Genomic DNA, 22,675 nt, shown 5'->3' with positions numbered 1-22,675 from the left:
TGGGGCGCGCGGGCTGAACCGGGTCACGCTGGCCCGCTGGAGCCGCCGAGGTTTCATTTCCTCCTTCCTCCTGCGCCGCCAGCCATGCACGAGAGGTGACTGAGTTCTTCCACTGGGCACTCCTGCGCCCCAATGTCACCTCTCCAAGCCTCCTACCTCTCAAATGAACCCGACTCGTTCTGGCCTTCTTTCCTTCCTGTCTCCTCTCCCAAAGGCCCCTTCCAGATCTCTCACACACATTCTGCCCGCCCATCCTATCTACCAGCCACTGACGACTGATCAGAAGTTGGCGGTCAGATAAACAAGGTCCTACCATATAGCACAGGGAACTATATTCAATAACTTGTAATAACCTCTAATGAAAAATATGAAAAAGAATAACTATAACTGAATCACTATGCTGTACACCAGAAACTAACATAACATTGTAAAGCAACTATACTTCAATTTTTTTTTAAAGTTGATATGAAAGATTATCGGAAAAAAAAAAGTTGGTGGTCAGTGCAGAGGAGGCCTGTGTTTTATTCAGCCATGTTCAGGTTCCCACTCCGATCTCGGCGCTTTCCAGGCCAGCCTTCCTGGGAGCCACTGCCTCAGGCACGTCCCCAGGGACTCCAAACAGGCTTCGCCAGGGCTAAGATGGTTTAGGGGACTCGACGGGGCCTGTGAGGGAGACTGTGGGCAGCCCATCTGAACTCCTAGCTCACCAGCCTAGATCAGAGTTGGGGGCAGGGGACTCCAGCGGCGAAGAACCAACCTCAGAGAGGCAGCTGGCACTGGCAGGACTCAGCAGGCAATGTGCCCCTACAAGTTGGGGGAAGTGGCTGCCAGGTTTGTGTAAGAGAGGTTGCTACCACCGTTGCCCGCAGAAACCTAGGTAGGGGGAGAAGGGATCCATGGTGAGGGGCAGAAGCTTTTCTGGGAGAAACTTCCTCCCCAGTGGCACCCCAGGCTGGGGTAAATGGCCCAGGAGCCTGACTAGCTCTCAAAGGGTTAATTTGGAGAGAGCACCTGCTGGTCACCAGAAGCAGCCAGGTGACTGTAAACAGAGCCCACTCCACCTCCCTCTGCTCCCATTAAATCCTTCCCCTTGGCTCTCATCAGTTCCCCTGTGCTCCCCTCCTGCCCCTTTCCCTCTCCGTTCTCTGCTCCTCCAGCCCAAGGAGGTGTATGTGTGTCTGTAAAACTGGGAGAAGGAAGTGCCCAGGCAGAGGAAAAATGGATCAAGAAAAGGAAACCTCTCTCCCCTCCCCCACCTTGAGTGGCTTTCCAGCTCCAGGTGGCCAAGTAATTATTTACTAGGTCCCTGAGTGAAAGGCCAGGAGAAGAAAGAGGGAGGAGGGGTCTGTGCCTCCTCTGAGATTCCCAAGAACCCCACCCACCGCCGGCATCCAGGCTCACCTGGCTTGGTGAGACTTCTTCCCCAATTCAGAGACCCCCTCCTCCCCATGAGCCTGTCTCAATCTGCCCTCCATTCTTGGGTGACAAGTAGGGGCACAGATGCTCATTCCTTGTGAGTCCTGCGTGAAGGGATCCCCTGGGCACTCATTTCCCCTCTGGGCATCCCAGTGAACAGCCACCATGGCACCAGTTCAACCAAGTAGCAAATGCTCTTCTGGAAGTGCTGGTAGTGGGGGCACTCCCTCTTGAGGTCCCCTTTCTTCCATGGTCTCTTCCCCAGGCCTTTCCCCCAGAAGTCCTCTGACCTCCACCCTCTTCCTTGTCAGGCCCTCCCTGCTTACTTCATGTCACCTCTTACCTCTTCTAAGTTCTTTGGGCTTTCCAAGTACCCTTTTCAGAACTCCTGCCCAGCCAAAGCCTCTGCCTCCCTCCACCTGTGGGACCCATCCTCACCTCCTCATAGGGGCTCCGTTTGGCATTGCCAGGGGGCACATAGCGCCCATGGGTGTGGTAGGTGGGATACTCGCTCATAGGATGGTAGGCATCGCCAGTTGAAAAGACGTCCAGCTGCCCATAGTTCTTTCGTTGCCAATGACACACAGTCTGGGTAGATAGGTTATGGGGGACCATGGAGTTCCTTCCAACAAAGGGACTCTGGTCAGGGCTGAGGACTGAGAACTTACCATGGCAATGACATAGATGATGGCCAGCGCGACCAGAATACAGACCAGCACCAGCAGGGCAATGCCCCAGCCAGGTACCCCAGACCCAGACTGGGCAGAGGAAGGAAGTGACACATCAGTCACTAAAAGGAAAAGCAGTGTTTAGGGCAGTCTCCCAAAGGAGGTGGCCCTCCCCCTACTAGCGCCAAGTGCAAAAGCAGGAACCCAGCTGCTGGAGGAACCCTGGCCACATGGTGCTGGATGGCAGCTGGGGAAGTGGCCTCACCGCTGAGTCTTGAGATGGTCAGGTTATATTTGGTTGCTTGTGCTATAATCCAAGGATACTCTGTGTTCAGGTAGTTGGCATCAATGATATCTTCTCGGAGGACGAGAATTAATTCTACCACCACAGATCCTGGGCTGGTAACAGAGAAATGGGCAACTCAGCCATGGGTCCCAGCTTCTGGATCAGCGCATCCCCCACTACCCAACCACAAGTACCCGAGTCCCTCCCCACAGTCATGACAACATCCACCCATCCCACACAGAGTCCATATGCCCCAGAACTGTACCTGAACTTGACATATGAGAAGCCCAGGAAATTCCCATCAAAAAGCTGCGAAAACTGGGATGAGAAGGAAATGACTAAGGTTTGATGCAAGGGGTCTGAAGAGTTCTGAAGGCTGCTTCAGGGGAGCATGGTGGAGGAAAGGCAGCTACTCACCCATTCAGAAATGTTTCTCTGCAGTGCCTGGTAGTATGGGGTGCTGGAATTTTCCAGGGAAAAATCAAACTGGTGGTTTATAATGTGAAAAGACAGGAAGTACAGGAAGACACTACCAGTCAACTGCTGAGAAGTTGTAGCAATGGAGGTGGGAGATACTATGCTATGGTTAGTGCTGCTAGTAATTGTTTCCATAATGTGACTGGTAGGAGTGGTGGGAATATCAGAGTGGTTGCTGGGAGCTGAGGATGGGGTCACGATGTCGTCTGGGGTCACGATAGCCTTGGAAGAGGTGCTCTCATGTGCACCTGGAGTGACAACTGAGCTTGAGGCAGGGCTGGGAGTTGGAGATGAGGTGTCATTGGTGGTCAGGGATGAGCTGTCATTGTAGAATGGAGTGGTGACCGAGCCTTGGGCAGGGCTGTGGGTGAAGGCTAAGCTGCTGGTTGTGTTCACAGCACTGCTGTCAGTGACGCTGGACGCTGGGCTGCTTTGACTACTCGAAGCCTGTATATTTCCACTTGTATAGTCAGAGGTTGTAAAAACCGCTGTCGGCGTAGTACTGCTAGCAGCTATAAGAAGTTGAGGTTACAGAGTTGGGTTGGGGGACAAATCAGCACAAGGAGAAAATACATTCTCTGGCATCTAGAGAAGTAATGCCAGAAGGATTTGGGGAGTGGGCCCCTAGGTCAGCCCTTCTCCTCCTTCCTTGCTGGCAGCCTCCCTCTCTCTTCCCACATCCCTCCTAAGATTTACCTCTCCTGACTCCACCACCACCCCGTCCCCTACATTTGACCCACTCTCCTGGGGGGGCTGTCTCTTCGCAGCCTGTCTTTAGCTTCTCTCCTTTATTCTTTATCCTGGGCCAGGCCACACTTGTCTGCAACTGCTACCTCTTTAGGTGCCATCTCCCAGGAAGCAAAACCCACAGAAAGGTTGGGAAGACCATAGAAGCAAGGCAGCCCCCTCCCCCACCTCATGCCCCTCACCTGTAAGCACTGGGAATAGCAGCAGGAAGAAGAAAGGGGCCTGGATGTCCCGTGTCATGGTGGTGGTGAGGTGGTGGGGAGGGGGCAGGACAGACTCTGGCAGGCGCTGCGCATGAGGCGGAGCAGGCACAGGCGCCTGCTGCTTTATACCGGTCCCCCTCCCGCCCTAGGCTCAGCTAGAACAGGTGACAGGTGACAAAACTCCACCCACCCCCCCTTTCCCTACCTCCTACCGCTTCCTCCTCCTCCCCAACCATTCCTGGCCCTCAAATAGGGTACGTGGGCTCCAATCACTCCACCCTCTGACAACCAGTTTCTTCTCCAACTGGCCTCCCGCTTTCACCGACCACTCCATGGCTCTAGAAGATAGTGGAGGGATTCTGGAAGCTGAGTCCCCAGGGCTCTAGTTTTAGCCCCAGGACAACAGCCTTGGTGAGAAGTAACAGGGAAAGTGGGCTAGGTCAAGGTCCTGGACAGTGAGGTGGGGAAAGCTCAACCTCAGGTCCCCTACACCATTGCCCCATCTCACTAGGTCCCTTGAAGTCCCACTCCAGGGAGCTGAGAAAAAAGGGGAAGGCTTGATACAGCGTCAAGTAGGTGCTAGTTTTGGAGCCCCTCCCCCCACCACTTCCCGGAATAGCTTCACCCTTCTAACCGCTCCCTGTCCCGCCGCACACACGGTTCTACTCCGAAACCCGCAGTCCCCGCCCCTGCCGGATTTTCCAGCAGCCTGAGTTCCTTCCTTGGCTTTCACCCGAGAAGGAGGGGAGGGAAGAAATTTCCACTTAAGAAAGGAAGAAATCTGAGTTCCGCCAATCCCCAGGGTCTTTCCATTCCAGTCCTCCACCTTGTAGCTGCGGCCAGCCGGCCTCGCTGGCCGGGCTCTCCTGCCCTCTAGCGTTCACCCAGAGCCTCACCGGGCCCGCCGGAGCGGGCTGAGGGGCTGCGCCCGTCCAGAGAGAGGAGGTCGGGTGGCGCTGCCTAAGTGTGGGTAGAGAGAGGCTGGGGAGAGCAGAGTCTGGGCCAGAAGAGTCAGTGGCTTGGACAGAGAAGGGAAGGAACACACTATATCATTGATACATCGAGGGGCTGGGAGCTTTAGGAGGGGACTCTGAGGCGCGTGGAGGCGGTGTCCGGAGGAAATGGAGCTAAAGTGGGTGGCGTCCTGAGTTACGTGGAAGGGGGACCGAGGTATTTGGGCGAGGACATTGGAATGTGGGAGGGGGAATGAGACAGATTAGTTACGTATTTAGGAGGCAGAGTAGGTAGGGCGACAGAATGGTATTCGGGAGCACAGAACTATCCTTTGGGTAGCAGAGTGTTATTTAGCACAGGTAGGCACATGGTGGGGGAACAGTAAATTGTATATGTGAGTGCGTAATTTGGGAAGACCGAGAGTTATTTTGAAGATCAAAAACATGTGGGACCAAGGAAGTATTCGGGGCCACAACCGCACGTGGAGCTTAGGATATCCGACCCCATCCGCAAGTCCTGGGTTGAGGTCTAGGCCGACGGAAGCAATTACGTCCGCATTGGGAAACAGTTCTTAGCCCCAAATAATTCAGACTGAGAAATGAACTTTAAGAACACTTCGGTGCCGGGGTATTGGAGGGAAGCCTGGGGAGGACAGGGACCACAGCCCCGAGCACAAGCTGCTCTGCGGGGCTGGTGCGGCTTTGTGCAGCAGCCTGACCCAGGGCGGGCGCGGAGCGGGGGACGTTTACGTCAGTGCGCCCAGGCCCAGGCCGTTGAGGCAGGGAAGCACCCGCCCCCCCAAACCCACGGGATAGAGAAAGCGCGAGTATCTAGGTGGGCGGCCCCAAAACTTCAACCCCCGCCGTTGCCAGGCAATAGCCATTCAGTTCGGTTGCTGGGACACGCGTCACCATGGCGACGGCTCCGCGCCGCGCAGTCTTGAGTATTTAAAGAGCAAGCGCGCGCAACGCCCGGGCGTCAGAAAGCGGCCTTCCGGGATACCACGGTCTCCCCTTCTTCCTTTCCCCCTCCCCCTTACCATCCCTTCAACCTCTTCCGAGCGCCAAGCCTTTCTGGCCTCCAAAGTGAACCCAACTCCCCAGCGCGTCCCCGGTTCTCGGGCTGGTCCGGCTTCAACCGGTGGGGAGCGGGATCCCGGGCCCCGGGCGGGCGGGAGGGACGGGACGCGGTGCAGTGTTGTTCTTTCCCCCGCCAATATTGCACTCGTCCCGGCCTCCGGCCCCCCCGGCCCCCCGGCCTCCCCCTCACCCCGAGCGGGGCAGTCCCAGCCCTCCTGGCTGTCGATCCCGGCTATTCTTAGACTGGAGTGTCGCCGCTGCCACCGTGAGTAAGTGGAGCTGGGAGGACTTTTGTCATCCTCCTACCAGCACCCCATCCTTCACCTAACCCCTCCTCCGCGTCCTTCACCTAACCCCTATCCAGCACCTTCCTCACCGTGCCCCAAACTCAGCCAAACTTCCTCTAGATTTCTCACTTCCATTCTACTAGCCCTCTTCCCTACCCACCTCAGGTTTCTTTCCTGCTCCCCACTCTATCCCAGAAAAATCTCTAAAATAAGTAATTGCACTGGCTTAGAAAACAACTGGAACTTTATGGCAATGTGCTGTTATCTTTCCTGGGGTTAGTGCCTGAGAAATCCCCCTTGAAATACCCCCTGATCAGTGGGGTCACCAACCCTCAGGGGCTGAACTCCTGGTGGGTACCAGAGGAGGGTCTGTATTTGGCTGAGGAGCTGTAGATTAGACCCCAGGGTCTCCAGAATGGACCCCAAGGCCAAAGAGTCTAAAATCAGGATTCGGAATCCGGTGGCCACCTTGTCACACTCTTCCCTGGAGCAGCTGCCTCCGGAATGGCTCAAAGTCCTCGGGCACTGTGTCTGAGGAAGGAGATGTGATTAGGGTCAGAAGATGTGACTCTCCCATGAGGGCATGAGAGGTCAGGCTGATCTTCTAAAGCCTCACCATTGCATCGATACTGGAGATTGGACCAAATGATGTTTTCTTGGGAGAAGCAGAATACACCAAGACGCCCCCCTCTCATGGATGTGTCAATGATCACCCCAGAATCCGCCACTAGCTGGGGCCCCTCATAAAGCTTCACCCTGTCCAGGATAGGGGTGTCCATTGGTGCTATGGTGCCAGTGGGCACTATGCCACCATGCCCCAGCCCAGCTCATCCCCAACCGGCCTTTGGGCTCACCAGGCCAGAGAGAGAAGGGAGGTGGGTAACAGGGAGGAGGGAAAGGGGAGGGAAGGGGGTGCTTTTCTCAGGCCTAGGGCCCCTGGTCTTTGTCCGGCCCCCTTTGCATCTCAAAGCAGCAGCCGCATTCCAAGCGAGGATTGGGTTGCCATGACGATGAGCACAAAGGGCTGGGGGGTGAAGTCACCCGCTTCCCAGGCTCTAGTCCACCCCCCCATCCCCTGCCTTGGCGCCCCACAGCCCCAGGCACCTTAAAGGGGAACCAACTCAAGTCCCTGCACTCTGGGCTCCTGACCATTTCCCCTCCCTTCCCTGTCATCCCCACCAACTAGGAAATGCAAACTTGTGGACAGAGTGCTGAACTGAGGGGCCTGGCTCGGCTACCAAGGCAGGCATGGAGTCTGGGCCTCGGTTAGCTCTTCTGTAAATGAGGATCCCTTCCAGGTCAGACACTTTGATGAGGCAGGTTCTGGGCTGTACCAGTGACAGGGTCCCGATGTAATGTGCCTTCCACAGGCTGCTGGGGGTAAGAGGCTTCCAGAGGCACCCTCATTTTACAGAGGGGAAAATGGAGCACAAAAAAAGGACTCGCCCAACATTGTCTACAGGTTCTTGGCAGCACCACAGCCCAGGCTGCCTTATGTTAGGAGGAAAGCAGGGCCAGAGTAGTGAGTCTGCAGTGAGAGGGGAGACGGGGAGAAGGGGTCCCAGTCCAGGCCCGTGGCACCAAGGCACTGAGGACAGGGGACGTCACTGGGGAATCCCAGCTAAAGGTGAAGGCAATGCTGGGCCTGGGGTCCCTCGGGAGGGCTCAGCTCCTCCCCTCACCGAATATAGCCAACTTGAGGCCGGTGCAGCAGCTGCCAGCGGTAAGAGGTCTTGTCACGCCAGCCCACATTTCGTGGGTCGGTCCACAGCAGTCGTACCTGATCAGGGGTGTGGCCAGTGTGCCACAGGGCATTCCTGAGGTGCTCGCCTGGGCCAGACACTGATGTTACGGCCTACGGGGCATCAGCAAAGACAGTGGGTCAACCACAGGCTCCGAATTAGGGAAGACAACGGGTCGGTAAGTGCGGGTGGAAAAGGAAGTCAGGAGAATATTCTGGAGGCCCAGGGAGCCAACCTCCTGGGCAGATGTCTGGGTAAGAGGGTTCCCACTGAGGCAGTGGGGGAGGCCCCAGGGGTTGGTGGGAGAGGCTTCGGGAAAGGGCCCTGGCTTGGGGAATCTGGGCAGTGTGGGACCTTGAGCTGCAGCCCGGGCTGGGCAACAGCCCGGAAGGGTGTGGCCTGCCAGTAGGTCTGCTCCGTTTGCTTCCACATGACCACGTAGAAGCGGCCGCTGTCCTGATAGCTGAAGAGAAAGCCTGCGTAGTCATCGTCAGTCACTGTGTTCACGTGGAAGGTGCCTTCAAAGTCCACACCATTGAAGGCTGTGTATCCTGGGGGCAGGCGGGTGGGCGGGATCAGGGGCAGGGGCAGCAAAGCAGCTGGTGGCCCACTGCGGGGTGCGGGTAGGGAGGGATGCCTGCTGTATGTGTGACTAGCTTGCCCCCCATCCTCTGCCTACAGGATCCCTCCATTTGGAAATTACGAACATTGTTGAATTGGGTATCCCTTACATACCAACTGCCAGGCCGGGGTCACTATTCATGGTCTGAACGATTTCCATGCCCTGGTGGTATGCAGGAAGAAGAAAGCCCTGGTCCAGGTGCGCTGCCCCCGCTAGGCCCTGCCTGTTGGTCTCCTATCACAGCACCCACCCAGCCCACTGCCCTAGTACCTGGTTGAGCACGACCCAATTTGGGTCAATCTGAGCATCACCCTCAGGATCCAGGACGACGGTCTGATAAGCCCGAAAATCCGTGAGGGTTACCTCTGCACTTTCAGGGCACACGTCCAGGGGGTCGACTACGGCATCATTGTCAAAGTCATCCTCACACACGTCACCAACACCATTGCCTGGGCAGCGTGAAGCCAGGCGCTCAGGAAGGCCCTGGCCACTGCCACAAGCCAGCACTACCACTTCTTGGGCCTTGCGTTGCGGACACCTCTCCCCACCCTGCCTTCCCTCACTCCCCAGCAAGGCCTACCGCCCCTCCCTGAGCAAAGCCCACATCAGTTCAAGCCTCTGGGGACCCCAGCCTCACCATCTGAGTCCTTCTGATTGGGATTGGGTACCAGGCGACAGTTATCAGGACCAGGAGGCACGTAATCTGGGATACTGTCATTGTCATCGTCCCCATCACACTCGTCTCCAAGTCCGTCATTGTCTGAGTCCAGCTGGGAGCTGTTCGGCAGCTGTGGGCAATTGTCCTTGGTGTCCTGATGTCCATCCCCATCACTGTCCAGGAGAACAGGCACCAAATAAAGGCTTTTAAAGGTACCACATTCTTCCCCACTCTTCTTAGGAGTCTCTCTGGGGTATACCCTGCATTCAGCCAGACCCCTTGAAGTCAGCCAAATGAGGTGAAGGTCCAGCAGGAGGAATGGAAGGTAGACAATGGGAATGACCTCCTGCTCAACAGTAGTGGAGAATTAAGATTAGACCCTAGAGGGAACTGAGAATATACGAGGAAATTAAAGTATCCCCTGTAAGACCTTCCATCTTTTGGCCAAAACCCTACCTGTCTTCATTGGTGTCACAGACATCCCCCACCAGGTCACTGTCTGCATCTGTCTGAGAGAGAGGGATCTGTTCTCACCATCTCCTTTTGTTAACTCCGAAGAGGCTAACCTGACCGCTTCCCATCCAAAGGGCTGGGCTTCATCCACCAGTCACCCCACCCCTTCCCTGCCCTCTCCATTCCCCTGTACCTGGGTAGGATTGCTCATTTCAGGGCAGCTGTCGCAAGCATCTCCTACCCCATCCTCATCCCTATCTGTCTGTAAGGGGTTGGGCACTTTAGGGCAATTGTCCAATCCATTGGGGATGCCTAGAAGATATGAGGGTAACACAAGGTTATCACTAGAATGTATCACACTCTCTCTTCTAGGTTGGTGAAAGCCCTGACTTTTGCCTCCCATCCAGAGGACAGCTGCTCAGGAAATCTGCCTGTCCCTTGTCTCATCCTCTTGCCCAGTCCCTGCCTAACCCCACAGCCTACATCATGTTCCCACTGACATCCATCTCATGCACAGTGACTTCCCCCAGCATCACCCTCCCCGGATTCTCAGCCTCCCTGCCTCATTCCCACCCGTCTCCAAATTCTTACAGGTTTCCCAGCCACCCCCTCTGCCCCAGGCCTGCACCATCCCCATCCACGTCGTTGTCACAGGCATCCCCTTCCCCATTGCCATCTGTGTCCTTCTGGTCATTGTTGGGAACGTTGGGGCAGTTGTCACAGGCATCACCAAATGAATCTGTATCTGAGTTTTGCTGGTCCTTGTTGGGGAAGAGCCGACAGTTGTCCTGGGGTGAAGGGAGAGAGTCAGGCACCCCCTAGAGCCACTGGCCACCTTGTACCTTCTTTGTCCCTGTGCCATCCTCTACAATCACCATTCCTGTGATGGACCACCTACTTGGCACAGTCCCACCCCCCCCAACCTCCATGTAATCCACCTCATCCTGGGCACCAGGCTTATGTCTCTTTAATATGCAGTCCTAGGGACCTTCCTGGGGAGCTGCCAGTGACCAAGTGGGGACAGGGTTATGGGATAAGGCAACAGAGTTGCAGAGGAGCTGGAAGGGGCAGGACATCTAGGAGCCACCTCAACATTCTTGATCCCGTCCCCATCAGCATCATCATCGCACTGGTCCCCTACGCCATCATTATCAGCATCTTCCTGCCCAGAGTTGGGTGTCAGAAGGCAGTTATCCTAAAGGATGGGGGGGAGGAAGTTGATGGATGAGTTCTCTCCTGTCCCAGACTGGGGCGCCCTATCTGCTCACTCGCCACCGACCCCCTGCACCTGCTTGCAGTGTTTGTTGTTGTCCATGCAGGGCAGCGCCTGGTCCGGGTAGCCATCGATGTCCGTGTCAGGCCCACACACATTTCCGTTCCCGGCCCAGCCCACGTTACACTGGGCAACACAAAGGGTAGGAGTTAGTGGCCTGGGCTGGCTCCCCACACACCCCCTTTTCCTGCTTCAGGCTCTATTCTCACCAATCAGTTTCTGGGCCGAGGCCCCACTCCCTTTCCCATGCAGGCCCCCATCCCAGCCCCTAAACATGTTTACTAGCCCTACCCCTCCCCCAGATTCCCCGTTTCTTCCAAGCCCTGGCCCTAGCTCACCGAGCAGGACACTGCACCATTGCGTTCAAAGAGACAGTGCGCGTGGACATGGCAGGGGCTGTGGGCTGGGCTGTGGCAGGTCCGGGCTGGGAAGCAGCCGTAGCTCTGGTTGCCCAGGAAGCCCAAGCGACAGGGACCACACTTGAAAGAGCCCTAAGGGTAGGGAAGCAGTGTCTCAGGAAGGAGGATCAGCCTGCCAGGCAGCTAGGACCAGCACAGTCCCTCCAGGGGTGGAGGAGGGGCCCTCACAGCTAATATGCCAGGTCAATCCCTTATATCCTGTAGGGTCTCCTGACAACCTCTCAAGGTGGGGAATAGTCCCATTTTTCAAGTGAGGATGCTGAGGCAAAGAAAAGGTAAATAACTAGCTAAAGGTCATGGCTAGTAAGAGGCAGAACCAGAATTCCAAACCAGGTCCACATGGGACACCTACTATGTGGAGGGAGGAGGGGAGCAGAAAGCAGGAAGTCTGAAGAGGGGGTTGCACATCCCCACCGCCCACTCAGGGTGTTAACTCACCACAGTGTTGGTGCAGATGGAGTTTGGGTCACAGCCACCATTGTTACCGTCATTGCATTCATCAATATCGTTGCAGACCTGAAGGGGCAGACTTTGGGTAGAACCATAGCTGCGGTGGGTCTCCTCAGATACAGGAGAAAGCACTAGTATGGCCTTAACTGTGAACACGGACATGAAGCACAGGCCCCAAACCAATGCAAAGCCAGTAGCCTCATCCCGTTTATCTCAAAGGCTCCACATTCAACCCAGAAGCCCCCGACCCCCCACAAGGCCCAAATCTCTTATCCACATACTCTACCCAACCTGACCTGTTTGCTGGCCCGGGCATAGTCGATGCCCACACCAGACACCTGTGTGCCTTTGTAGCCTCGAGGACAGGCCTCACAGTGGAAGCCAGGCATGGTGTTGATGCAGCTGGAGCCCGGGAAACAGGGGTCAGCATGAGCACACTGGGGACCAGACGAGACGGAAGAGGTCAGGCCACTGCCTGTGATCCTAGGGCCACTGCTCCTGGTCTCCCATTTGCAGGCCTCCCCTCCCCATCCTCGTCATGCTCTGATCCCACCCCAGGCCGTCCTGTGGGTTCCCTCTTGGCTGATCTTCTCAAATTGCCCCTGCCACACTCCCAGCCCCTTTCCTGCATGGCCCTGCAGTCTTTGCCCCGGCCCTCCCGCCTCCCACCCTTCCCACAGTTCTTTGGTGGTCTCCACTCTCTCTTCAACTACGAGCTCCTGCTTCTAACCAACATTCACCCCACCTTCTTAGGCCTCTCCTAACTTCCTCACCCCCGCTTTCTGTGCCCTTCCAGAGTCTGTCCTCCCCCACCTCATTGATGTCAGTGCAGTAGGTGCCGTTGCCCTTAAGGCCAGGGGGACAGGGCCCACAGCGGTAGCCAGGGTACTCGTACACTTCCATGCAGTCCACGCCTCGGAAGCAGGGGCTGGGGCTGCAGTGGGAACGCTGTTCATGGAAGCCTGGGGGCAGAGAGGTGAGCACAGTCAGAGCCACCCAGATTTTTTTTTAAAATTTTGAGGATTAGGTTTATTTATTTATTTTTTTGATGGAGGTACTGGGAATTGAACCCAGGACCTCATGCGTGCTGTGCCCTCCCCAAGAGGTCACTATTTAATTCACCAGCAGTAGAGGCCAAAGCCATGCGGCAGGGAACACAGTGATGGCACCTGGAGCCCTCCCCTACTCTCCCACTCACCGCACACCTGACACTCCATGATGGTGTTTCGGATCAGGGACATTTCCTTCACCTGTTAGACAGAAGGATGGGGAGGAATCAGCTCTCAGCCTCTGCCACCCCATCCCAGAATCAGCACCACCCTTCACCAGCCCACGAAACCTGGTCTCGGATATCATCCCGCAGCTCTACCAGGATCTGGTTGAAGAGGGTGAGTTGAGTGACCAGCGCCTTGGTCTGCTCCCCTGTCAGGGTCCAGGGTGTGGAGACGCTCAGAAGTGGGGCACCAGCTCTGGCCTCTTTCTAGGTATTAAGCCAGGTCCTGCCACTACTGCTCACCCCTCCCCCACCTTTAAACCCCACCCCATTCCTGGCTGAAGGAGACTGGGTTGCAGGCAGCTGGGCCTCCTCCCCACCCTCATGCCCCCTCCACCTTTCCATGGCCTACTCACCTAGGATGGAGTGGAGTGCATTGGTCACTAGAGAGGACAAGAAAACAGAGGGTGGAGATGTGAGGAGGGGCCTGGCTGGTGAAGAGGAGGAAAGGAGGGACAGGAACAAAGGGCTGGAGCCTTGGAATAAAGGTATGCGTGGTGTCAAACTGTGGTCGAAATACAAATCTTCCTGGTTCCCAGGCATGGTAGTGGCAGGTGGGATCCAAGTGAGACATGACCCAAAGGAGGGCCAGGGACCCAGTGCGTTACATTTCCTCCCTCTAAAGATTCCACCACAAGAATGCTTTCTTTGAAATGGAGAAGTGGGTGTTTTATTTATGCGAGAGCCTCTGAGCATCCCTGTCAGGCCAGGCAGATGAGCAACACTCAAAGAAACTGCTGGTAGGGTACAGACAATGATGGGAACTAAAAGACCCAAGACCCTTAGCTCAGTTAACCAAGAAAGACCAAGCAGTTAACGTCTTCACCTTTATTCAGGGTTCTTCAGAGTTATAGTCTTTTCTCAGACCTTTTTTTTTTTTTTTTCTGGCCAACCTGGTAGGCAGGATGACCTTAACAGGGAGATTTTTTTGACCCATGCCTCCTGGGGTGGTGGTATTTGAAGATCACAGGTCAGAGGTGAAGATTTGGGTGACAGGGTCAGAAGCCCCAGTAATAGGTGAGCCAAAGGAATTGGTATTAATGGGGAGACAGGTCAAGAGGATGGGAGTCACCAAAGTTCACAGAACCTGGGGTCCAGGATATCAGCTAACAGAAGTCTCTGTGTTACCTGCACTGTGAATGGACTCATCTCCCTGGAACGGACACTCACTCAGGGCTCCAACCCGGGCCATGGACCCGCCCAAAATTATTTTCATAGATTCCACGAAACCCTGGGGGGGACAGGAACAGAGTAGGGTGGCAGAACCTACCAGCTCCTCCTCCCATCAGTGCAAACTGTATCCACAGACATGCAGAGGGTCCTCCCTTCCTGCTCACCTGCATCCTTAAATAAGCCTTCTGTCCAGTCCTAATCTCCAGCCCATTGACCTCTGCTGGAGGAATGGGGGCCAGTGCTGGAAGGCCAGCATGCTGGTCGCCCAGTTTGCAGTCCACATAGAGCTGCAGGGCCGGGCTGGGTCTGGATGGACCTCGGAGTCGCAGGAGAGCCGTGTGTGTGCGCCCATCAGCCAGGCCTGCTTGCTGTAGGTTCACTGCGTGGACTTTGCCATCCTCCCGCTGGTACCGCACCAGCACTGCCCAGAAGGGGAGGTCAGTATGGGCACTGTCCACACCCCTGTCTCCCAGTTGAGCCTTGGATCAGTTCTTCTGAACACCATATCTCTAGGGCTATCGTTCCATATTCAGCTAAGTATCTCTAGACACCTTGTACATAGTAGATATGTGATAAATGTTTTTTTTTTTTTTAATGGAGGTGCTGGGGATTGAATCCAGGAACTAATGCATGCTAAGCAAGCGCTCTACCACTGAGCTATACCCACCCCGCCAATAAATGTTTTTCAAATTGGTTTAAAGACTAGGACTTTCTTAGTCATCGGTAGCATCAGATCACTCTATCCCCTGCTAGAATGGCAGCTGGTTCTGTACCAACTGAACTGTCCCAAGGGTCTGAGGGACCTCTCTATACCACTAGTGGGGCACAGAGACGTGCCTCCCCTTCCCCCAGGCACACCCACATACAACATGCCACCCCTACAAATGCCTCACCCTGTTGTTTAGGTGCCTGGCCTCCTGAGGTTCCTCCTACACACCCCTTACCAGGTGCCCCTGGTGCCTGGGCACAGCCCAGAGTGCTCAAAGGGATCACCACTGCAGGAAAGGAGATGCCCACCAGTCACCTTTGTTGATCTTGCCCACGACAGAGGCCTCCAGCCACCGTGTGTTGTCTTGGCGAGAGTAGAGGCCGAAGAGGACACCGCCCTGCTTGGGGGGCAGGCGGAAGGTGGACAAGAGGTAGATGTCCCCAGCAGTGAGCAAGGCTGTCCGGATCTTCTCTGCCACAGCTACCATCTGCCTGGACTCGCCCACAGTCAGCAGGTCAATCACTGGCCAGGCAGGGATTATCAAGGTCAGGCTCCTGTCAAATGCTAAGGCCTGATCTCTCCTTTGAACCTTCAGGGTGGCATCCTTCATCACTACCCGATAGTGTTAGTCATCACCTCAAAATCCAACCCTTGTTGCCATCAGAGGACCAGGCACTGTGCCTTTCTACTGCCACTCTCTGGGAACCTGGCAGGCTGAGCCTCACTGGGAATTACAGAAACAGCGCCCTGCAAACTTGAGATGCCCCCACCAGGTGGCGCAAAGGAGTCACTGTGCTGATCCCAGGCAGGAGTAGCACCTGGTGCCCCCAGTGCAGAAATGGGAAGGCAGTTTCTCTTATACACTGCTGGGTTTGGCTCATTCCACACCCTAGTGTCCCTCCTCCCATACTGAGGGTTCAGTACACTCGCTCTAGATGAGGACAGCTGCCCACTGAAAGCTCTGACCCTCCTACTGTCTGGCTCTCTCCCATAGGAACATAGGACCCAGCTCCTCTGCCTCCTGTGTCCTAGCCAATCTGTGGTTTCCCTTCCAGCCAGTAAAGAATCTGTGCCTGTGTCATCTGCTCCAACTACCTCTCCCACATCCACAGGCCCATCCTACAACCAGACCTCCAGGAGAGACCAGACTTCTCCATCTCCCCTACCCTGCCCCCCCCCCCTCCCCCCCCCCCCCCCCCGCCCCAGCTCTTAGGCAGCCAGGAGCTCAGGGCTGGAATAAGCCCACCTCTGAGCTGCTCTGCGAGACCCTGGGGTGCCTGGGGATGCTCAGACACCAACCCAGCCCTAGCATCCAGCTCTTGAGTCCTCTACCCTGGCCTCATGCTGAACCTGGCAAGCTCCCACTCATCCATCACGTTCTGGTGTCAACTCCTCCCCCCCCCCCCAGGGCCATAATTTCATCAACTCTTCCCTCCCGTTCAATTTCAGGACTCTCCCATCTCCCCTTGCCCACATGTTCCCTGCTACTAAGCTGGGGGCAAATGGGGAGGAGACAGAGAGGGGTCTAAGAGGATGGAGACAGGCTTACCCTGCAGGTCCTGACTGGCAGATGAGAAAGTGCAAAGGAGGAGAAGAGCCAGGGCCCCCCGAAGTTCCTGCGTCTCCATGCCGCTCAGCCGGCTCACTACCCCTGGCAGGCAGGCGGCTTGGGAGGGGAAAAGGCTAGGCGGAGAGCAGGAGCGGGGGGCGGAGGGACTGGAAGGGGGAGTTGAAGGGGGGGGGGGATGCCGGCAGGCGGTGGGGGGGGTGTGAAACAAAGAGCTGCCAATCACCCTGGAGGCATCCCCAGCTCCGGGAACCAGGGGCACTAGGGAAGTGTCCTGGAGGCCTCCTTGCCTCCTGACTCTCTAACGGTGCTCTCCCCCAGGTGCCTCCTTCTCTCCCGGCATCTCGCTGTTGGGGGCTGCTACCGAATGCTACTGTTTTCTGGAAGTCACAGTTGGGGAAGGCAGGAACCCTTGGCAGGGGCAGTGCCAGACAGTGGGCATTATTCCACAGCTGGCATGAGAGAATTCCAAGGGAGTGGCCGAAACTAACTTGCTATAGTGCCCAGGGGATGTCCACATGGCATGAAGTTTGCTGCTCTGACTAAGCAAGTGCTTTTTATTAGGGTTAGGGTCCCACGACTTGTGTTTGTTACTCCATTTTCCCTCATTCCTAGGAAAACTTGGAGTCTGGAAGCGTCCAGCGGGAACCAGAGGAAGAGTCTGAAACAGTGGTCAGTGAGGTTGGAGTGAAGGAAAGAGGAAAGGGACACCAAAGAGAGAAGTAGACCAGAGGACAGGCCAAGGGCCAGGGGCGACACTGGGAACACTGGGGGTACTGGCGAACAGGCTGTGACCCGGATGAAGCGGAGGGGCGCCTTGGTTCCCGTTACCGAGGCAACAGCTCGCGAGCCCCACCTCCCCTCCCCCACCCAGGCCCCAGCCGGGCCTAGCTCTGTCCGCCGCCACCGCCCCTGTTTTGTTTCCATGGCGACAGGAGGCGCAGGGCAGGCTCCAAACATAACGCGCTGTGGAAAACATGCAGCTCGGGGGACCCCCCCGCAGCCCCCGCTAGGGGCTGAGCCCTAAGGGGCCCCGGAGCAGCCTAGACCTCTTGCAGATTTGCGAAGGCCCCCAGAGCCCGCCCAGGAGCACAAAACCCCCTTCTCCGGGGCCCGCCGCGCCTTCGGGGGCTCGGGACTCCCCTCGGCCGAAGCGCCCTGATTCTGCAAGGCGCGCCGGGCTGAGAGCCCTTCCCCCCTTCGGGAGCCGCCTCTGGATCAGGCGGTGGCCGCCTTCCCCCGAAGCCCTGGGCTCCGCCCCACGCCGTCAGGCTGCCTCTCGGGCCGGGACAAGCCGCGCCTTCCGGAGGGCCTCCCCCGGCTCCCCACCGCCAGCGGCTGGATGGCCGGGGGGCGGATCCGCGCGGTGGAGGGTTGAAGCGCAGAGGGAGGTGCTTCCGGGACAGAGGGCGGGCAAGATGGCGGCGCCCATGGAGCTGTTCTGCTGGTCAGGGGGCTGGGGGCTGCCGTCAGTGGACCTGGACAGCTTGGCCGTGCTGGTGAGGGGTGGCGCCGGCGCCCTTTGCTACGCCCTGGTGGACTGGGGAGGGGTCCTGGACTAGCCGATCTTCCGAATTTTGTCAGGGCGCCTCAGCACAGGCTTAGTGGGGGAAAGTGAGGCAATCAACGGGCCTGGCCTGTGTGGGCTCAATGTCCTGTGCCATAGCAGCCTAGGGTTTGTTTAGCAATAGAAAGAGGCCTAGTCACGGGTTCAGGAGATGGGTTTTAGTCCTTGCACATCCATTTATTGGCTGTGTGACCTTGGGGCGATCCCTTCTCCCTGGGCGCTGTTTTCTTCATCCGGAGATTTACTAAGGCTGGACCATCTCAGGATTCTCCGGCTTGGCGTTGCTGCCTTTTCAGTTTCCCTTTCCTCCCTTTCACTTAACATTTCTACTGAGGTTATTGTTTATTGAACCAAAAGGCCCACAGCCAGGCTCTGTAGAAAGAGCTTTGGAGTCAGACTAGTTCACTCATTCACTCACTGTTTTATTTAACAAGCATGTATTAGGCCTCTTCCAAAGACCAAATGTTGGCATGCAAAGATGAATAGCACTTGATTGTTCCCCTGGAGTTGTCTACAGAAAGGTAGACATGTCAGCAAATAAATGTAATAAAATTTTTAGGTGTTATGGTATAAGTAGGAAAAGGCCATAGAGCCTGCCAAGGATGGGCATGGTTAGTGCTTCCAAATGAGGGGAGGCTAGGTGTTCACCAGGTAGATGGCAGGAAAAGATAGAAGGAAGGATTTTCTTGGCTGATTTGTAATCCTGGACGTGTCCATCACCTCTCTGAGCCCTGTGTTGCCCATTGTAAAATGGGAACAGTAATGTCTACCTCTTTTTTTGTGAGGCAATTACTAAGCATAGAACATAGCACAGATGGTATTAAGTAAATGTTATTTCTTTTCTTGATTCCCCTGTGGGGGCCATGTCCCTGGCCTCTGCCTTCTGCTTCCTTCCCTGCAGACTTACGCCAGATTTACTGGTGCCCCACTCAAAGTGCACAAGATCACCAACCCCTGGCGGAGCCCTTCAGGTACCCAGTGTCCCTGGGGGGTGAGGAAGGGAATGTACAAGGGGAAGAGCAGGAGACAGACAGGAATGTGGTGCAATTATGTATGGATAGGCAGCTAAGGGTCTGGTGGACACACTTCTTTCTCAATGTCAGGAACTCTGCCTGCCCTTCAGACCAGTCATGGAGAGGTCATCTCAGTACCACACAAGATCATCACCCACCTTCGAAAAGAGGTAGGTGGCTTGGGTAGGGGGGCTGCCAGTGAGAGAAGTTCAGTCAATTCAGGGCAACACACATTTATTGAGCACCAAGTATATGCCAGACTAGACGCAGGTGACCCAGAGTTTCAAGGACACAGACAATGTTGCTGTGAGGTAGTAAGTCAAAGGCTAGAGATTAAACTGAGGCACTGTGGGGGCATCCAGAGACACAGTGCCTTATGCCTTCTGGGTGAGGAAGGGAGAGATGAATGGGCTGATAACACATGGAAGGGAAAAGAGAGTAGGAGAGAACAGCTGGCTCAGATGAGGCCCTCAAAGATGGGACCAGAGGGAGATTTCTAAGGGCTGTTGCCCTTTTTTCAGGGACTGGGTTTGGCTGAACATGGGGCTCAGGGTAGACAAGGCTAAGAGCTAGGGTTAGGGTGGGGGGAATTGAAAGAGCTTTCCAAGAGGAATGGGGAGGCTTAGGCTATGCTTTTCACTCTGTCGTTGGCTGTGTGACCTTGCACAAGTTGCTTAACCTCTCAGAGCTGTAAACTCCTTACTTGCAAAAGTAGGGGGCTCAGCCAGAATGCTTTCCAAGGGCTCCTCTAGCTTGGTTCCAAAAGAGAACATGTTGTCAGAAGGGGGAACCCTCGTCTTCATTTCTACTTTCTCAAAGGTGGAGGAACTGGGGAATTAATGGAGGCTTGAGAGACATGGAGAGAGGGAATTCAGGTAAAAGCCAAAGTTCCTGGCTGGGACTGGGCCACTGTTTCCTTATATATGACCATAGCTTTTTCAGTTTCCAAAGAGCTTTCTCCTAACAGAGTCACATTGAGAGAGATTATTACTCCCATTCTGCAGGGGAGAAACAGGCTCAGAGAGATTTAAGGATTATTCTCGAAAGGTTATTTGGGGACAAAGTCTATTCAGGATATGGAGGAGGGTGCCGAGGAACAGACATTAGAGCCTAGGAAGGTGTGGCAGGCCGAGACCTGGGGGTATGGTTGGAATGTGTGTGTGGTGGTGGTGGCGCCTGGGCCGTGGAATGAAATAGAAGAAACAGCCAAGAGCTGGGCTTTGGGAAAGCAAGCCAGGGGGCCCTAGACATGGGTTCACTGGGTCCCAGGAGCATGAGGATGGCATCCCCTAGTTCCTGAGGCTTGACTGAGGCCCAACCTGCATCTGGGCTTCACTCTGTTAGTTTTGTGGTGTCTGGATCGGGGAAGTTACTGTTAGAAAGTTGCCGTCAGCAGGCATCCTGCCAGCTTTCCGTGGAAACTCTGGGAGCTGCTCCTGGTTTGCGGCTGGGCCTTCCTTCCTCCCCCCAGTGGGCGCGGGACCTTGACGGCCAGCAGGCTCCAAGGTCCAGGCTTCCCGCCAACAGCAACAGGCTACTGACTGGGCCCAGGCGAGGGGGCCTCAGCGAGAAAAGCTCCTTGCTCTACCTCTGCTACACTCAGAGGTCAGTGTGGGTGGTGGCAGACAGGAGGCCTCCATCCTTGGGGAAGTGTCCCTGGAGTCCCCCAGCATCCACCTCACAGTGAATGTTTCTTCCACAGAAGTACAATGCTGATTATGATCTGTCAGCCCGGCAAGGGGCAGACACCTTGGCCTTCATGTCTCTGCTAGAGGAGAAGCTGCTCCCGGTGCTGGTGAGTGTGCACAGACCTCCCAGCATGAACGGCCAGCAGGGGAGGGGGTGAGGCATACACACAGACACCCCATACACACACACAGGCTTGGAGCAGCGTGGGGGTCAGAAGCCCACCCCGAGTCAGGCAGGTGCACTGGCTCAGACTGCCTCTTCCTTCCTCCATACCTAATCCAGATACACACTTTTTGGGTAGACGCCAAGAACTATGTGGAAGTGACCCGGAAGTGGTATGCAGAGGCTATGCCCTTTCCCCTCAACTTCTTCCTCCCTGGCCGCATGCAGCGGCAGTACATGGAGCGGCTGCAGCTGCTGTGTGGGGAGCACAGGCCTGAGGATGAGGAAGAGCTGGAGAAGGAGGTACCTGGGACAGGGGGCTGTTGTATGAGAGGAGCCCCAAGGATGACAGCCAGGAATGGGAGTGCCTGGGAGAGGCGGCGGCGCTGTTCCCGCAGCCGCAAGCCTACCTTGTGTCTTCCCTGTAGCTGTACCAAGAGGCTCGGGAATGCCTGACCCTTCTCTCTCAGCGCCTGGGCTCTCAGAAATTCTTCTTTGGAGATGCGTGAGTCTGACTCCAGGGGAATCATAGGTGGCTTGGAAGAAGAGACAGGTTCAGATGTAGCCACAGGGGCTGGGGTGGGCTCAGGTTGTGGACACGAGGTCCTCAGGCTCAGGACAGACACTGGGTCTGATGACAGTGGGGCTACGTGTGGGGCCTGAGCCGCCTCAGTGGTACAGGAGGGTGGGAGGGCTGCCAGGTCCAGGAGGGGCCTGCAGGGCTGTGGGGCACTCAATGTGCCCTTTATGCAGCCCTGGGATAGAGTCCCATTCAAGGCCAGCCTGGCGCCACCTGGGGCGCCCTCCCCACACCACATCCAGAACTGTGTCCTCTCCTCCTCCGGTGGCCCACCGGCTGCCCAGAGCCCCACTCTCAGGGCCAACTCTTCCTCCCACTCCATCTCTCCCCCTTCTCCATCCCATCCTTCTCTCTGCTGCAGCCCCGCCTCCCTGGACGCCTTTGTCTTCAGCTACCTGGCCCTGCTGCAGCAGGCGAAGCTGCCCAGTGGGAAGCTGCAGGCACACCTGCGGGGGCTGCACAACCTCTGTGCCTACTGCACCCACATCCTCAGCCTCTACTTCCCCTGGGAGGGAGGTAACAGACAGATGGTGGAGGCTTGGTGCTAGCCCTGGGGAGAAATGGGCAGGGATCCAGGAGCCAGCCCCCGAGCCCACCTTCCCTTCTTGCCCCTCAGCTGAGGTGCCACCTCCATGCCAGACACCAGCGAGCCCGGAGAATGAGGAGGAACCATACCGGCGCCGGAACCAGATCCTATCTGTGTTGGCGGGGCTGGCAGCCATGGCGGGCTACGCCTTGCTCAGTGGCATTGTTTCCATCCAGCGGGCACCGCCTGCCCGAGCCCCAGGCACACGGGCCCTGGGCATGGCTGAGGAGGATGAAGAGGAATGATTTGTCCTCATGCTCCCAGGACTGATTTTTCTACTGTGATGCATTCCAGAGGCCCCGTGTTTCCCCGTCGTTGGGATGGCTGGAAATGGGGTGCCACCCCCAGAATAAACCTGCTCACACTGACTGGGATCAGACATTCTCTCCTTTAAGGGGCTGCCACTTTTCCTAGCTGGTGCTGGGGGGTCCATCTGGGTGCTTGAATCTACCCACTTGGCGCTTGGCTTCTTTTGCTGCCTGTGCCCTGATGCTGACATCTACATGAGCCCGGTCCTGCATCTCCAAGAAAGACAAACAGTTCCCAGTTTTGGGTCCAGCTTTCCTAGTCTCTTCCTTTCCTTAACCTCTCTCGCCGCCGCCCCCCCACCCACCCTCTGTTT

The 22,675-nt window shown here is 56.2% G+C and overlaps 3 protein-coding genes across 8 annotated transcripts; 1 reads left to right on the top strand and 2 right to left on the bottom strand.

Moving 5' to 3' along the window:
* Positions 1–498: 498 nt before the first annotated feature.
* On the bottom strand, positions 499–3,941 carry MUC1 (mucin 1, cell surface associated). 3 transcript variants are annotated; one of them, XM_032464111.1, is made up of 8 exons: positions 3,777–3,937; positions 2,788–3,359; positions 2,636–2,688; positions 2,350–2,483; positions 2,085–2,206; positions 1,855–2,004; positions 758–873; positions 499–675 (listed from the first exon to the last, which is right to left on the bottom strand). In XM_032464111.1, exons 1-7 carry the CDS (start codon positions 3,832–3,834, stop codon positions 805–807), a joined length of 1,158 nt encoding a protein of 385 aa, XP_032320002.1. In that variant the 5' UTR covers positions 3,835–3,937; the 3' UTR covers positions 499–675; positions 758–804. The 3 variants fall into 3 exon arrangements, with proteins under 3 accessions (XP_032320002.1, XP_032320003.1, XP_006172753.1); XM_032464112.1 differs by lacking the exon at positions 1,855–2,004 and having other exon boundaries at positions 3,777–3,941; XM_006172691.3 differs by having other exon boundaries at positions 499–873; positions 3,777–3,936.
* A 2,402-nt stretch (positions 3,942–6,343) lies between these two features.
* THBS3 (thrombospondin 3) lies at positions 6,344–16,596 on the bottom strand. Of its 4 annotated transcripts, none has more exons than XM_032464085.1 (23): positions 16,439–16,596; positions 15,205–15,411; positions 14,345–14,601; positions 14,136–14,238; positions 13,364–13,390; positions 13,074–13,156; positions 12,933–12,984; positions 12,548–12,696; positions 12,031–12,171; positions 11,723–11,800; positions 11,204–11,356; positions 10,881–10,991; positions 10,680–10,787; positions 10,221–10,380; positions 9,786–9,904; positions 9,596–9,648; positions 9,119–9,312; positions 8,752–8,930; positions 8,595–8,643; positions 8,214–8,410; positions 7,800–7,972; positions 6,734–6,873; positions 6,344–6,648 (listed from the first exon to the last, which is right to left on the bottom strand). In XM_032464085.1, the coding sequence occupies exons 1-23, from the start codon at positions 16,515–16,517 to the stop codon at positions 6,590–6,592; spliced, it is 2,871 nt and encodes a 956-aa protein (XP_032319976.1). In that variant the 5' UTR covers positions 16,518–16,596; the 3' UTR covers positions 6,344–6,589. The 4 variants fall into 4 exon arrangements, with proteins under 4 accessions (XP_032319976.1, XP_032319977.1, XP_032319978.1 ...); XM_032464086.1 differs by having other exon boundaries at positions 8,845–8,930; XM_032464087.1 differs by lacking the exon at positions 6,734–6,873.
* An 837-nt stretch (positions 16,597–17,433) lies between these two features.
* On the top strand, positions 17,434–22,422 carry MTX1 (metaxin 1). The gene is given in 8 exon segments (XM_006172678.3): positions 17,434–17,955; positions 18,925–18,994; positions 19,127–19,206; positions 20,739–20,831; positions 21,008–21,190; positions 21,316–21,392; positions 21,829–21,983; positions 22,084–22,422. Coding segments are annotated over 8 exon segments (1,395 nt in total). The 3' UTR covers positions 22,299–22,422.
* The last annotated feature ends 253 nt before the right edge of the window (positions 22,423–22,675 follow it).

Source organism: Camelus ferus, chromosome 21 (assembly GCF_009834535.1).
Source record: "Camelus ferus isolate YT-003-E chromosome 21, BCGSAC_Cfer_1.0, whole genome shotgun sequence".
NCBI classification, from domain to species: domain Eukaryota; kingdom Metazoa; phylum Chordata; class Mammalia; order Artiodactyla; family Camelidae; genus Camelus; species Camelus ferus.
Note: the sequence above shows the minus strand (reverse complement) of the source record. Positions and strands in the feature narration are given on the sequence as shown.

What these genes read in the sequence shown, in the direction of transcription:
- MUC1 (XM_032464111.1), bottom strand. Translation starts at nt 3,834, where the DNA reads ATGACACGGGACATCCAGGCCCCTTTCTTCTTCCTGCTGCTATTCCCA. An exon ending in AGAGAAACATTTCTGAATGG is followed by an intron (nt 2,689 to 2,787) that starts GTGAGTAGCTGC and finishes TTCTCATCCCAG; the next exon opens with TTTTCGCAGCTTTTTGATGG. An exon ending in AACGGAGCCCCTATGAGGAG is followed by an intron (nt 874 to 1,854) that starts GTGAGGATGGGT and finishes CCCCCTACCTAG; the next exon opens with GTTTCTGCGGGCAACGGTGG.
- THBS3 (XM_032464085.1), bottom strand. Translation starts at nt 16,517, where the DNA reads ATGGAGACGCAGGAACTTCGGGGGGCCCTGGCTCTTCTCCTCCTTTGC. An exon ending in CGTGGGCAAGATCAACAAAG is followed by an intron (nt 14,602 to 15,204) that starts GTGACTGGTGGG and finishes CCTTCTGGGCAG; the next exon opens with TGCTGGTGCGGTACCAGCGG. An exon ending in ACTGCACTGACATCAATGAG is followed by an intron (nt 12,172 to 12,547) that starts GTGGGGGAGGAC and finishes TCTGGTCCCCAG; the next exon opens with TGTGCTCATGCTGACCCCTG.